This window comes from Micropterus salmoides, unplaced genomic scaffold, assembly GCF_014851395.1.
Source record: "Micropterus salmoides isolate LMB-PRFRI ecotype aquatic unplaced genomic scaffold, ASM1485139v1 Ms_hic_scaffold_10, whole genome shotgun sequence".
Taxonomy (NCBI): domain Eukaryota; kingdom Metazoa; phylum Chordata; class Actinopteri; order Centrarchiformes; family Centrarchidae; genus Micropterus; species Micropterus salmoides.
The window spans coordinates 36,463,763-36,478,234 of record NW_024040041.1 but is presented as its reverse complement, the minus strand read 5'-3'; the positions used below and the strand labels follow the sequence as shown (position 1 = coordinate 36,478,234).

General features: G+C 41.2%; 1 protein-coding gene across 3 annotated transcripts; it reads left to right on the top strand.

The window, feature by feature from the left end:
* The first annotated feature begins 269 nt into the window (after positions 1–269).
* Positions 270–14,256, top strand: LOC119896076 (aquaporin FA-CHIP). Of its 3 annotated transcripts, XM_038709559.1 has the most exons (7): positions 270–395; positions 1,095–1,233; positions 8,473–8,626; positions 9,326–9,824; positions 9,897–10,055; positions 13,587–13,667; positions 13,747–14,256. In XM_038709559.1, exons 4-7 carry the CDS (start codon positions 9,330–9,332, stop codon positions 13,909–13,911), a joined length of 900 nt encoding a protein of 299 aa, XP_038565487.1. In that variant the 5' UTR covers positions 270–395; positions 1,095–1,233; positions 8,473–8,626; positions 9,326–9,329; the 3' UTR covers positions 13,912–14,256. The 3 variants fall into 3 exon arrangements, with proteins under 3 accessions (XP_038565487.1, XP_038565480.1, XP_038565494.1); XM_038709552.1 differs by having other exon boundaries at positions 320–1,233; XM_038709566.1 differs by lacking the exons at positions 270–395; positions 1,095–1,233; positions 8,473–8,626 and having other exon boundaries at positions 9,409–9,514; positions 9,609–9,824.
* The last annotated feature ends 216 nt before the right edge of the window (positions 14,257–14,472 follow it).

Below are 14,472 nucleotides of genomic sequence, written 5' to 3'. Positions count from 1 at the left end.
TCTTTGTCTCACACTCTGCAGACTGTTTGGCACTCTGTATGTTTGTCTGACCCTTTGCAAAGAATAAAACCCTTAAAAGACGTCTGGATTGCAATCTTTATTTCAGAAGACTCACTAAAGGACAAATTTACATTACTTATTTTAAATTATATTCTGGATTTTACTGGAAGCCAATGCAAAGAAGCTAAAACAGGAGAAATGTGATCTCTTTTCCTGGTTCCTGTCAGAACACGTGCTGCAGCATTCTGGATCAGCTGAAGAGTCTTAACGGACTTTTTCGAGCAGCCTGATAATAAGGAATTGCAGTAATCCAGCCTAGAAGTAACAAATGCATGGACTAGTTTTTCTGCATCATTTTTAGACAGGATGCTCCTGATTTTTGTTCTATGTGGGAGGTAAACAAACAACATATGTGTTTAGTTGTTGTAAGTTAGCTTAGCGACAGCGGACTTCAACCAGGTCAACACTATCCACTGTCCTTCACTATGCAATCTGAGATCTGTGTGTGTGTGTGTGTGTGTGTGTGTGGTTTATCCCTCCATTAACATCTCACGTTTCTGGAAAGCAAAGATTTCTTCACTTTCACATCCTGAACAACCTTCAGACAGGAACGGAGACACAAAGTCACATTGTTGTGAAGGTACCTGTCTGTCTTTCTATCAATGAGAGATCTGGTCTTAGAAAAGAGAACTCTACATATTTAAAGTCTATGGATTCAGTCTTGTCCTTCTCTGAGTTTGTTGGGGGTTTTGAAGTCACCTCAGCAGAATAATTTAAAACCACTATCAGGAACTTTCATCAGGAGTCCTTGCTTGTGTGCACGAAACAAACATAACAGACCTTCTCTGACTGGTGGTCAGAAACTCCACAGGGTTCCTTTATGTTGACAGGGTGATGATAGCGCTCCACACACACACACAGTCCTTCAGCAGAACGTAACATTATATTGATGTGTGTGATGCCTGTTTCACAGAGGTTATCTCTCCTCCTGGAAACAGAACAGCAGTGTGAATGTGTTGTCCATACGTGCAGAGGCCTGTCAACATGACCGCGGTGTCTCCTTCTGATTTCCTGTCCTTCATCTGTTTGAATAGAAACCACCTCAGGCCAAAACCTCTGAACTGCCCTTGAAGGTTCAGGACAGAGACGACAGCAGGTTCCAGTAATGACTCATCTCTATACATCTGAATCATGGAGTCTGTGTCCATATTCACACGTGTCCTGCAGCAGCAGGTACTGAGAACAGCTACTGTTTCTTACTATCGTGGTAATTAATCATATTTTACAATCATATTTTGCTGCAGGTTTCAGTAGTGGTTACAGTGTCATTTCTGTGCCGATACATTTTAAAATGAAGTCTGGATTTAGTATTTCAGTCTGGTTTTAACCTGTATGGAACTCAGAGACAGAAAACATATATTACCTTCCACAGAGCCACGCTGCTAATATTAAAATATCCTGAAAAAAAGACAAACGTTTCTTGTTGGAAAGATAAGGTCTCAGTTAAACGTTGGGATGCCCTGATCCCGGCCAGGGTTTCAGTGTTTTCCTGTTGTTTTCCCGTTAATGTCCCTCCTCGTATGTTTGAGTAATCACACCCTGTCCTGCATTCTCGCTCTTTATCCACATGTTTTATGTTTTGTTTGGTCGGTTCCGTTCCACATTTGTTCCGTGTTTCCTATTTTATTTTGAAGTCGTCTGTCTCTGGTGTTCCTGTCTTGCTTTGTTTCCTGTCAGCCCCCCGGCTCCCCTGTTTCTCTAAATAAGCCTGGGTGTAGGGCTGTCCCCGACTAAGGATTTACACAGTCGATTCAGAATCGTCAGATCCAGCCTATAGTAAAGTATATCTTCTTCTATAGTCGACTGATCGAATCATGTGTGTTTTTATGAGCGCCGATTGGGGGGGTGGGTGGGTTACACATGGTAGCGCCGTTTTAATCTTGAGAAGCTGCAGAGCTGCAGTCTCTATTCATTCAACTTACACTGTAAATTTCCAGCTAAACTGAGGATTTTTGAAGACCATTTTCTCTCTTTCTTCTTCTCTCTCTCTCTCTCTCTCTCTCTCTCTCTCTCTCTCTCTCTCTCTCTCTCGATTCAATTCAAATTAGCTTTATTGGCACAAATGTGTAACAACAATATGGCCAAAGTGTCATACAAACTACATAAGAACAATCAACCCCATACATTTCATTAAACAAGTAATTAAAGCGTTTGTTAAAAAATAAAAAAATATTAAAACTTAAAATAAAATAAATAAATAAAACAGTAAGCGTGTGTCTGTTAAAAAAAAGAATAAATAAAACAGTAAGTGTGTGTCTGTTAAAAAAAAGAATAAATAAAACAGTAAGTGTGTGTGTGTGTGTTAAAAAATTTCAATATATTAAAAATAGAATAAATAAATAACAATAAGTGTGTGTGACTGTTAAAAAATATATAAAAATTAAAATAAAATAAATAAATAAAAGTAAAAGTGTGTGTGTGTTAAAAAAAAAATAAAATAAAAATAAAACATTAAGTGTGTGTGTGTGTTAAAAATAAATAAATAAAATAAATAGTAAGTGAGTGTGTGTTAAAAAAATAAAAAATTAAAAAATTAAATAAATAAAACAGTAAGTGTGTGTGTGTGTGTTAAAAAAAAAATAAAAATAAAATAGTAAGCGAGTGTGTGTTAAAAAAATAAATAAAACATTAAAATAAATAGATAATACCATAAACGTGTGTGTGTATATTAATAGACAAAAAATTAATTAATTAATTAATTGATTAAAATAATAAATTCTATTTTATAAAATAAAAAAAATAAAAAGTAATCAGTATCAAATGTAAAACAAATCAATTACTTAAATATATAGCAATCAAAACAATAATAATTTGATCAGTCTGAGGTTCCACTGGTTGTCCTCACTTCATGGCATGAGGAGACATATTTTGCAGCAATTATTTCACATTTGGGCATTAGTGAAGAAACGCAGTAGAGTTTGTTATAGAAACGCAGTAGAGGACAGTAAAGAAACACAGTAGAGGACAGTATAGAAACACAGTAGAGGACAGTAAAGAAACACAGTAGAGGACAGTATAGAACCACAGTAGAGGACAGTATAGAAACACAGTAGAGGACAGTATAGAAACACAGTATAGAAACACAGTAGAGGACAGTATAGAAACACAGTAGAGGACAGTAAAGAAACACAGTAGAGGACAGTATAGAAACACCGTAGAGGACAGTAAAGAAACACAAACACAGTAGAGGACAGTAAAGAAACACAAACACAGTAGAGGACAGTAAAGAAACACAGTAGAGGACAGTATAGAAACACAGTAGAGGACAGTAAAGAAACACAAACACAGTAGAGGACAGTATAGAAACACAGTAGAGGACAGTAAAGAAACACAAACACAGTAGAGGACAGTAAAGAAACACAGTAGAGGACAGTATAGAAACACAGTAGAGGACAGTAAAGAAACACAGTAGAGGACAATATAGAAACACAGTAGAGGACAGTAAAGAAACACAGAAGAGGACAGTATAGAAACACAGTAGAGGACAGTAAAGAAACACAAACACAGTAGAGGACAGTAAAGAAACACAGTAGAGGACAGTATAGAAACACAGTAGAGGACAGTAAAGAAACACAGTAGAGGACAATATAGAAACACAGTAGAGGACAGTAAAGAAACACAGTAGAGGACAGTATAGAAACACAGTAGAGGACAGTAAAGAAACACAAACACAGTAGAGGACAGTAAAGAAACACAGTAGAGGACAGTATAGAAACACAGTAGAGGACAGTAAAGAAATGCAGTAGCGTTTGGTATAGAAACACAGTAGAGGACAGTATAGAAACACAGTAGAGGACAGTATAGAAACACAGTAGAGGACAGTATAGAAACACAGTAGAGGACAGTATAGAAACACAGTAGAGGACAGTAAAGAAACACAGTAGAGGACAGTATAGAAACACAGTAGAGGACAGTAAAGAAATGCAGTAGCGTTTGGTATAGAAACACAGTAGAGGACAGTAAAGAAATGCAGTAGAGGACAGTATAGAAACACAGTAGAGGACAGTATAGAAACACAGTAGAGGACAGTAAAGAAATGCAGTAGAGGACAGTATAGAAACACAGTAGAGGACAGTAAAGAAATGCAGTAGCGTTTGGTATAGAAACACAGTAGAGGACAGTAAAGAAATGCAGTAGAGGACAGTATAGAAACACAGTAGAGGACAGTAAAGAAATGCAGTAGAGGACAGTATAGAAACACAGTAGAGGACAGTAAAGAAACACAGTAGAGGACAGTATAGAAACACAGTAGAGGACAGTATAGAAACACAGTAGAGGACAGTAAAGAAACACAGTAGAGGACAGTATAGAAACACAGTAGAGGACAGTAAAGAAACACAGTAGAGGACAGTAAAGAAATGCAGTAGAGGACAGTATAGAAACACAGTAGAGGACAGTATAGAACCACAGTAGAGGACAGTAAAGAAATGCAGTAGCGTTTGGTATAGAAACACAGTAGAGGACAGTAAAGAAACGCATTAGAGGACAGTAAAGAAACGCAGTAGAGGACAGTAAAGAAACACAGTAGAGGTAAGTAAAGAAACACAGTAGAGGACAGTATAGAAACGCAGTAGAGGACAGTATTGAAATGCAGTAGAGGACAGTAAAGAAACACAGTAGAGGACAGTATTGAAACGCAGTAGAGGACAGTAAAGAAACACAGTAGAGGACAGTAAAGAAACACAGTAGAGGACAGTATAGAAACACAGTAGAGGACAGTAAAGAAAAACAGTAGAGGACAGTAAAGAAACACAGAAGAGGACAGTATAGAAACACAGTAGAGGACAGTATAGAAACACAGTAGAGGACAGTAAAGAAACACAGTAGAGGACAGTATAGAAACACAGTAGAGGACAGTAAAGAAACACAGTAGAGGACAGTATAGAAACACAGTAGAGGACAGTAAAGAAACACAGTAGAGGACAGTATAGAAACACAGTAGAGGACAGTATAGAAACACAGTAGAGGACAGTATAGAAACACAGTAGAGGACAGTATAGAAACACAGTAGAGGACAGTAAAGAAACACAGTAGAGGACAGTATAGAAACACAGTAGAGGACAGTAAAGAAATGCAGTAGCGTTTGGTATAGAAACACAGTAGAGGACAGTAAAGAAATGCAGTAGAGGACAGTATAGAAACACAGTAGAGGACAGTATAGAAACACAGTAGAGGACAGTAAAGAAATGCAGTAGAGGACAGTATAGAAACACAGTAGAGGACAGTAAAGAAATGCAGTAGCGTTTGGTATAGAAACACAGTAGAGGACAGTAAAGAAATGCAGTAGAGGACAGTATAGAAACACAGTAGAGGACAGTATAGAACCACAGTAGAGGACAGTAAAGAAACACAGTAGAGGACAGTAAAGAAATGCAGTAGAGGACAGTATAGAAACACAGTAGAGGACAGTATAGAACCACAGTAGAGGACAGTAAAGAAATGCAGTAGCGTTTGGTATAGATACACAGTAGAGGACAGTAAAGAAATGCAGTAGAGGACAGTATTGAAACGCAGTAGAGGACAGTAAAGAAACACAGTAGAGGTAAGTAAAGAAACACAGTAGAGGACAGTATTGAAACGCAGTAGAGGACAGTAAAGAAACACAGTAGAGGACAGTATAGAAACACAGTAGAGGACAGTAAAGAAACGCAGTAGAGGACAGTATAGAAACACAGTAGAGGACAGTAAAGAAACACAGTAGAGGACAGTAAAGAAACACAGTAGAGGACAGTATAGAAACACAGTAGAGGACAGTATAGAAACACAGTAGAGGACAGTAAAGAAACACAGTAGAGGACAGTATAGAAACACAGTAGAGGACAGTAAAGAAATGCAGTAGCGTTTGGTATAGAAACACAGTAGAGGACAGTAAAGAAACGCATTAGAGGACAGTAAAGAAACGCAGTAGAGGACAGTAAAGAAACACAGTAGAGGTAAGTAAAGAAACACAGTAGAGGACAGTATAGAAACGCAGTAGAGGACAGTATTGAAATGCAGTAGAGGACAGTAAAGAAACACAGTAGAGGACAGTATTGAAACGCAGTAGAGGACAGTAAAGAAACACAGTAGAGGACAGTAAAGAAACACAGTAGAGGACAGTATAGAAACACAGTAGAGGACAGTAAAGAAAAACAGTAGAGGACAGTAAAGAAACACAGAAGAGGACAGTATAGAAACACAGTAGAGGACAGTATAGAAACACAGTAGAGGACAGTAAAGAAACACAGTAGAGGACAGTATAGAAACACAGTAGAGGACAGTAAAGAAACACAGTAGAGGACAGTATAGAAACACAGTAGAGGACAGTAAAGAAACACAGTAGAGGACAGTATAGAAACACAGTAGAGGACAGTATAGAAACACAGTAGAGGACAGTATAGAAACACAGTAGAGGACAGTAAAGAAACACAGTAGAGGACAGTATAGAAACACAGTAGAGGACAGTAAAGAAATGCAGTAGCGTTTGGTATAGAAACACAGTAGAGGACAGTAAAGAAATGCAGTAGAGGACAGTATAGAAACACAGTAGAGGACAGTATAGAAACACAGTAGAGGACAGTAAAGAAATGCAGTAGAGGACAGTATAGAAACACAGTAGAGGACAGTAAAGAAATGCAGTAGCGTTTGGTATAGAAACACAGTAGAGGACAGTAAAGAAATGCAGTAGAGGACAGTATAGAAACACAGTAGAGGACAGTATAGAAACACAGTATAGAAACACAGTAGAGGACAGTAAAGAAAAACAGTAGAGGACAGTAAAGAAACACAGAAGAGGACAGTATAGAAACACAGTAGAGGACAGTATAGAAACACAGTAGAGGACAGTAAAGAAACACAGTAGAGGACAGTATAGAAACACAGTAGAGGACAGTAAAGAAACACAGTAGAGGACAGTATAGAAACACAGTAGAGGACAGTAAAGAAACACAGTAGAGGACAGTATAGAAACACAGTAGAGGACAGTATAGAAACACAGTAGAGGACAGTATAGAAACACAGTAGAGGACAGTAAAGAAACACAGTAGAGGACAGTATAGAAACACAGTAGAGGACAGTAAAGAAATGCAGTAGCGTTTGGTATAGAAACACAGTAGAGGACAGTAAAGAAATGCAGTAGAGGACAGTATAGAAACACAGTAGAGGACAGTATAGAAACACAGTAGAGGACAGTAAAGAAATGCAGTAGAGGACAGTATAGAAACACAGTAGAGGACAGTAAAGAAATGCAGTAGCGTTTGGTATAGAAACACAGTAGAGGACAGTAAAGAAATGCAGTAGAGGACAGTATAGAAACACAGTAGAGGACAGTATAGAAACACAGTAGAGGACAGTAAAGAAATGCAGTAGAGGACAGTATAGAAACACAGTAGAGGACAGTATAGAAACACAGTAGAGGACAGTAAAGAAATGCAGTAGCGTTTGGTATAGAAACACAGTAGAGGACAGTAAAGAAATGCAGTAGAGGACAGTATTGAAACGCAGTAGAGGACAGTAAAGAAACACAGTAGAGGTAAGTAAAGAAACACAGTAGAGGACAGTATAGAAACGCAGTAGAGGACAGTATTGAAACGCAGTAGAGGACAGTAAAGAAACACAGTAGAGGACAGTATAGAAACACAGTAGAGGACAGTAAAGAAATGCAGTAGCGTTTGGTATAGAAACACAGTAGAGGACAGTAAAGAAACGCATTAGAGGACAGTAAAGAAACGCAGTAGAGGACAGTAAAGAAACACAGTAGAGGCAAGTAAAGAAACACAGTAGAGGACAGTATAGAAACGCAGTAGAGGACAGTATTGAAACGCAGTAGAGGACAGTGAAGAAACACAGTAGAGGACAGTATAGAAACGCAGTAGAGGACAGTAAAGAAATGCAGTAGAGGACAGTATTGAAACGCAGTAGAGGACAGTAAAGAAACACAGTAGAGGACAGTAAAGAAACACAGTAGAGGACAGTAAAGAAACACAGTAGAGGACAGTATAGAAACACAGTAGAGGACAGTAAAGAAACACAGTAGAGGACAGTATAGAAACACAGTAGAGGACAGTAAAGAAATGCAGTAGAGGACAGAAAAGAAACACAGTAGTGTTTGGTATAGAAACACAGAAGAGGACAGTATAGAAACACAGTAGAGGACAGTAAAGAAACACAGTAGAGAACAGTATAGAAACACAGTAGAGGACAGTAAAGAAACACAGTAGAGAACAGTATAGAAACACAGTAGAGGACAGTAAAGAAACACAGTAGAGGACAGTAAAGAAACACAGTAGAGAGTGATGCACATCTAAGTGATTGACGGGTGCAGTGATTCATTTGATTAATCCGTGCTACTCTGCAGTCTTGGTGAACCGTGTCCTTTGTTGGAAGTCTTTCACAGAGACGAGTGCAGAAAAAATGTTGGCTTCATGTCCACAGTGTGTTTGTGTGCTGAGACCTCCCTCCTGTACGTCATATCGGCCTCTGTGTTCAGCCCTATAAGAGGCGGACAGACAGGACGACTGACCGTAACATCACCTGGAGCACCACCTGGAAGCTGTCTGTCATTGGCCAACCTCTCTGTGACTCACAGGTACATTTTCTGTTTACAGTCTCCTTTTGCTGCTCAACACCGGCTAAAATATTTATTATTAGTCCTATAATTATTATCAATATTATCCATCCATTCATCCATCCATCAACCACTTATCCTGCGCACAGGGTCGCAGGGGGCTGGAGCCAATCCCAGCTGACATTATCTTTATTATTTACCATTATCATTACTAATATTTCACATCTCTGTGTGGACCTTGTGTTGTGCTGCTATGAGCTGTTTTGTACTTTAACACCGAAAGAAGTGATGAGCAAGGCAGAACCAGATATCGACTTTTTGATTTGATACATTCTTTCGTGTCAAAATCTGGTTCCTACACTACCCACAATGCAACATGACCACCTGCAGTTCAGGGATGTGCTATGCTAGTAGCAGCTAATGTAGCCTGCCTCTAGCCTTTAGCAGAGAAGAGGAGTGGCTGGTAGGCCACGCCCCCATTGTTTTAGTTCAGTAATATGTGATTCTGCTGATGTTGATGTTTATTATCTGGACACTCAAATAAATATCGGAAAATATCTTTATCAATATTATGAAACTGATTTAGTGTCTGAGTCTAAGTCTGAAAAAGTGTTTAGTTAAGAAAGGAACAATGCAGCATGGTACACTGACATCACAAAGTACAACATAAAACGCGCTGCAGTGATTGGCCGGTGAGGTTGTTGCTGGTTGTTGTTCCAGGTTGATGTTCGTGGTCGCGATCATGCTCGTCCCTCGTTGCCTGCGTCTGACCGTGAGTGACGTCTGGACTCTTTCCTGCTTACGTCACTTCCTGCTGGAGTTCCTAGGCACCGCCCTCTTCCTGTCTGCCAGCCTATCAGCTCTCCTGATAACGCTGCCTGCTGCTGGAAGACCGGCACTGGATCCTAGGTGTGCCAGCAACCGGATCCACCCAAACAACCTGAGCGACCTGTTTCTAGACTCGTCTGGACTCGTGCCTGACTCACCTGCGTGTCCTCTGCAGGTGGCGCTGGTATTTGGTCTGTCTGTTGCCATGGCAGCGGTCTGTGTGGGCGGGGAAGCTCACTTGAACCCAGCGGTAACCATAGTGATGGCGCTGAGCCTGAGGCTTCGTGTGTGCAGGGCAGCTGTGTATGTGATTGGCCAGCTGTTAGGGGGCGTGGCCTCAGCTGCAGTGCTGCTGGGACTGACCGGAGACGTGACACCTGCTCTAAACCGTGTGAGTTTCATACAGAACCTGACGTAAAGGTGAGTCCATGTCTGTCTCTGACCTGATCTGTTTTCTGTTCAGGTCTCCCCTGGAGTCCAGCTCCACCAGGCGCTCGCCGTGGAAATGCTGGTTACCCTCCAGCTGGTCCTGGTTGTCTTGGCGACAGTTGACGTTCCCCTGCCAGCTGTGGCTCCTCCCCTATTGGTCGGCCTGGCTGTCAGTCTGGGTCACCTGGTGGCCGTAAGTCCCGCTCACCACCAGCAGATTATTCAGAGCCAGATTCTGAGTGTAAAAACAAAGGGGAGGATCAGCATCGGCTCAATGAGAGAGTCAGTCTCACCTGTTCAGACAAAGAAAGTCCAACGCTGCACAGCAGAAACCTGTTAACCAGAAACCTACAAACCTGTTGACCAGAAACCTCCTAACCAGAAACCTACAAACCTGTTGACCAGAAACCTGTTAACCAGAAACCTGTTAACCAGAAACCTACAAACCTGTTGACCAGAAACCTACAAACCTGTTGACCAGAAACCTGCAAACCTGTTGACCAGAAACCTGCAAACCTGTTGACCAGAAACCTCCTAACCAGAAACCTACAAACCTGTTGACCAGAAACCTGCAAACCTGTTGACCAGAAACCTGCAAACCTGTTGACCAGAAACCTGTTAACCAGAAACCTGTTAACCAGAAACCTACAAACCTGTTGACCAGAAACCTCCTAACCAGAAACCTACAAACCTGTTGACCAGAAACCTGTTAACCAGAAACCTGTTAACCAGAAACTTACAAACCTGTTGACCAGAAACCTGCAAACCTGTTGACCAGAAACCTGCAAACCTGTTGACCAGAAACCTGTTAACCAGAAACCTACAAACCTGTTGACCAGAAACCTTCAAACCTGTTAACCAGAAACCTACAAACCTGTTGACCAGAAACCTACAAACCTGTTGACCAGAAACCTGCAAACATGTTAACCAGAAACCTGCAAACCTGTTGACCAGAAACCTGCAAACCTGTTGACCAGAAACCTGTTAACCAGAAACCTGTTAACCAGAAACCTACAAACCTGTTGACCAGAAACCTCCTAACCAGAAACCTACAAACCTGTTGACCAGAAACCTGTTAACCAGAAACCTGTTAACCAGAAACTTACAAACCTGTTGACCAGAAACCTGCAAACCTGTTGACCAGAAACCTGCAAACCTGTTGACCAGAAACCTGTTAACCAGAAACCTACAAACCTGTTGACCAGAAACCTTCAAACCTGTTAACCAGAAACCTACAAACCTGTTGACCAGAAACCTACAAACCTGTTGACCAGAAACCTGCAAACATGTTAACCAGAAACCTGCAAACCTGTTGACCAGAAACCTGCAAACCTGTTGACCAGAAACCTGCAAACCTGTTGACCAGAAACCTGTTAACCAGAAACCTACAAACCTGTTGACCAGAAACCTGTTAACCAGAAACCTACAAACCTGTTGACCAGAAACCTACAAACCTGTTGACCAGAAACCTGCAAACATGTTAACCAGAAACCTGTTAACCAGAAACCTACAAACCTGTTGACCAGAAACCTGCAAACCTGTTGACCAGAAACCTGTTAACCAGAAACCTGCAAACCTGTTGACCAGAAACCTGTTAACCAGAAACCTACAAACCTGTAAACCAGAACCCTACAAACCTGTTGACCAGAAACCTGTTAACGAGAAACCTACAAACCTGTTGACCAGAAACCTGCAAACCTGTTGACCAGAAACCTGTTAACCAGAAACCTGCAAACCTGTTGACCAGAAACCTGCAAACCTGTTGACCAGAAACCTACAAACCTGTTGACCAGAAACCTGTTAACGAGAAACCTACAAACCTGTTGACCAGAAACCTGCAAACATGTTAACCAGAAACCTGTTAACCAGAAACCTACAAACCTGTTGACCAGAAACCTGCAAACCTGTTGACCAGAAATCTGTTAACCAGAAACCTACAAACCTGTTGACCAGAAACCTGCAAACCTGTTGACCAGAAACCTGCAAACAGAAACCTACAAACCTGTTGACCAGAAACCTGCAAACAGAAACCTGTTAACCAGAAACCTGTTAAGCAGTGCTTGATATGGTCCGGTACTCAGTATGCAGTACCGGCACTTCTACGTTTTACTCTTTGGCGAACCGAGACTTTTCCTCTCCTCTACCCTCTCCAAATCAGGTTCTCTGGGCTCCATGTTACGCTAACCTGTTCCCGTTGTCACCTGCCTGCTGATCTCTGGGGGCGGAGTCAAAGCAGAAGAGAAGCTCGGTGCCTTGCATGCAGCCGTGTGCAGAAAGTTGCTCGTCAATGTCACTTTTCATGAAGCGTCCAATCACAGCCCGGATGGGGCGGGACATTATGAAAGCAAATTTTTGAAATGTCGAACTGGTTGATTTGCGTGAATAATGTTATTGACACTTAGTACTTGGCATTAACACATTAGAGACTGACCTCCATGTAGAGCACTTTCCTTACACAAGGATTTAACCTGTTGGAAACCTCCAGCTATCTGCCCCAATATGCCTATAATAACTAAATAAATCAGTAATAACTCCTCAACCATCAGGCCTAGATGCATAATTCTCTTTGAAAGGTCAGAAGCTAAGGAATATGAATGTACGAACCTATTTATTTTTCTATTAAAGAGTAAATGGAGATGCAATAAAGGAAAATATGATATTTTCATCCTGGTATAAAATCTATATTTTAACAGCAATATCACCATTAAAACCATCATCCAACTCATCCAACAATGCAGCTGAATATCTCCTAATACACCTGGAATACACCTGTATGTGTAAATTTGATGAAAGGAAACTAACAGTTATTACACAATTTTTCAAAAATACACCAGGCGAATGTCCATGTTTTGGCCATATTTACTGTTTATATGTTTGCTTCTATTGGGAGTTTTCTTCAAAACACTATTTCTGTCCATACAACCACGTTCCAAATAACATAAGCTTCCAAAACATTAAAATATTGATAAAACAGTGAATATTCATCAACATGCCTGTGTGCTTTACAGGGGCACACGTTGAGAACAGAACAGCCTACAGGGCTCGTTCTCTTTGTCTTGAGCTGACGAATCGATTGGCATGCTGCATGTCTGTGTAGCTCCTACGGGTCAGCCAGTAGAGGCCGATAAAGACCTTCTCCCCAGAAGCAACTCTTCTTCTCTCCTTCAATTTGACGAGCAAAAGGAAACCTAAGAGCTCATTGACGGTCGGCCCGCGACGAAGGTCTCTATTGACACATAAAAACTGCTGTTTTTGGACTGAATAACAACAAAAGTAAGTCAGCGGTTGTAACTGTAAACGTATATTGCTGCGTTTGTTGTTGTTATTAGTCAACTAAGAACTATGTGAGTTTGGTGATTTGAGTGATTTGTTATCACAGCTGATCAGAGCTGAGCTTCCTTGTGATGGGACGGCGGTGTGGCATGAGATGAGAGATATCTGGATTGCAATAACTGCAGCCATGTACAGTGATTACATAGCGATTTATGTTGTGACATAAGCTCATTTCGGTGCTCGGTGTTTGATGGTTTGAGATGCTGGCTGAGCCTCCGAGCTTCACAGAAGTGTGTAATATGTGTAGGGTGACAGATTACTAGGATCATCCATGGATTTCACGTTTGCATTTTGCGTTAACATCGCGTGCTGCCCCCGGTACAGGGCTCGGTGAATGAACCCACAGAACCGACACACACTCACCTGTTCTCTACCTGTCTCTCTCTCTCAGGTCGGAGCGACAGGTTGTGGGATGAACCCGGCTCGCTCATTGGGTCCAGCTGTCGTCACGCTCGACTTCAACAACCACTGGGTCAGAACACACGCACACACACACACACACACACAGTGTCACCCTGAGACTTGGCTCTGATTGGTTGTTTCCTCTGCAGGTGTTCTGGGGGGGGCCTGGTCTGGGAGCGTGTCTTGCTGCTCTCCTGAACGATCTGTTGCTACGGCCACGCTGGCGTCGCCCCAGAGAGTGGTGGGCGGAGTTAAAACAGCTGTATGTGTTTGGAGACAAACAGCAGCAGGTGGCGCTGTCACACATGCCGTAACACACACACACACACACACACACATTCACCTGTTTTTAGCACTTAGGGGGACTTGCGTTGACATCTAGTCATTAGGAGGACACGCAGAAACCTAGACACACATTACATTCATTATGACTTGTGTGTCTCATAATTATAAAGGAAGAAATGGTAACTTCATATTTAAACAAATGTATTGACATTTACCTTGTGAGGACCAGCGTCCCCACACTGTACCCAACACACGTTATTACATGTACACACTGAGCATTTATTCCGTATTACACTCCCAAATATTCCAAATCAATGAGATCATGTGTTTGAAACAAACTGAGAAATAAACTCTTTTCATATTATCAGAATAAATCGACTCCATCAGCTTCAGTTATGACCTCTGACCTCAGACAGACTATCAGTCTGATGGTATTCTACACTGATCCCAGATCAACTGTGACTTATCGCCTGACATACCTTCTTCCTCTTTCTAGTTGTCAGCATGAAATTAACAGACAGGAAAACATGTCCCTGATCTCACCACAAACACAAGAAGAAAGAGCACAAAATAAAACTCCAGAGAAACAT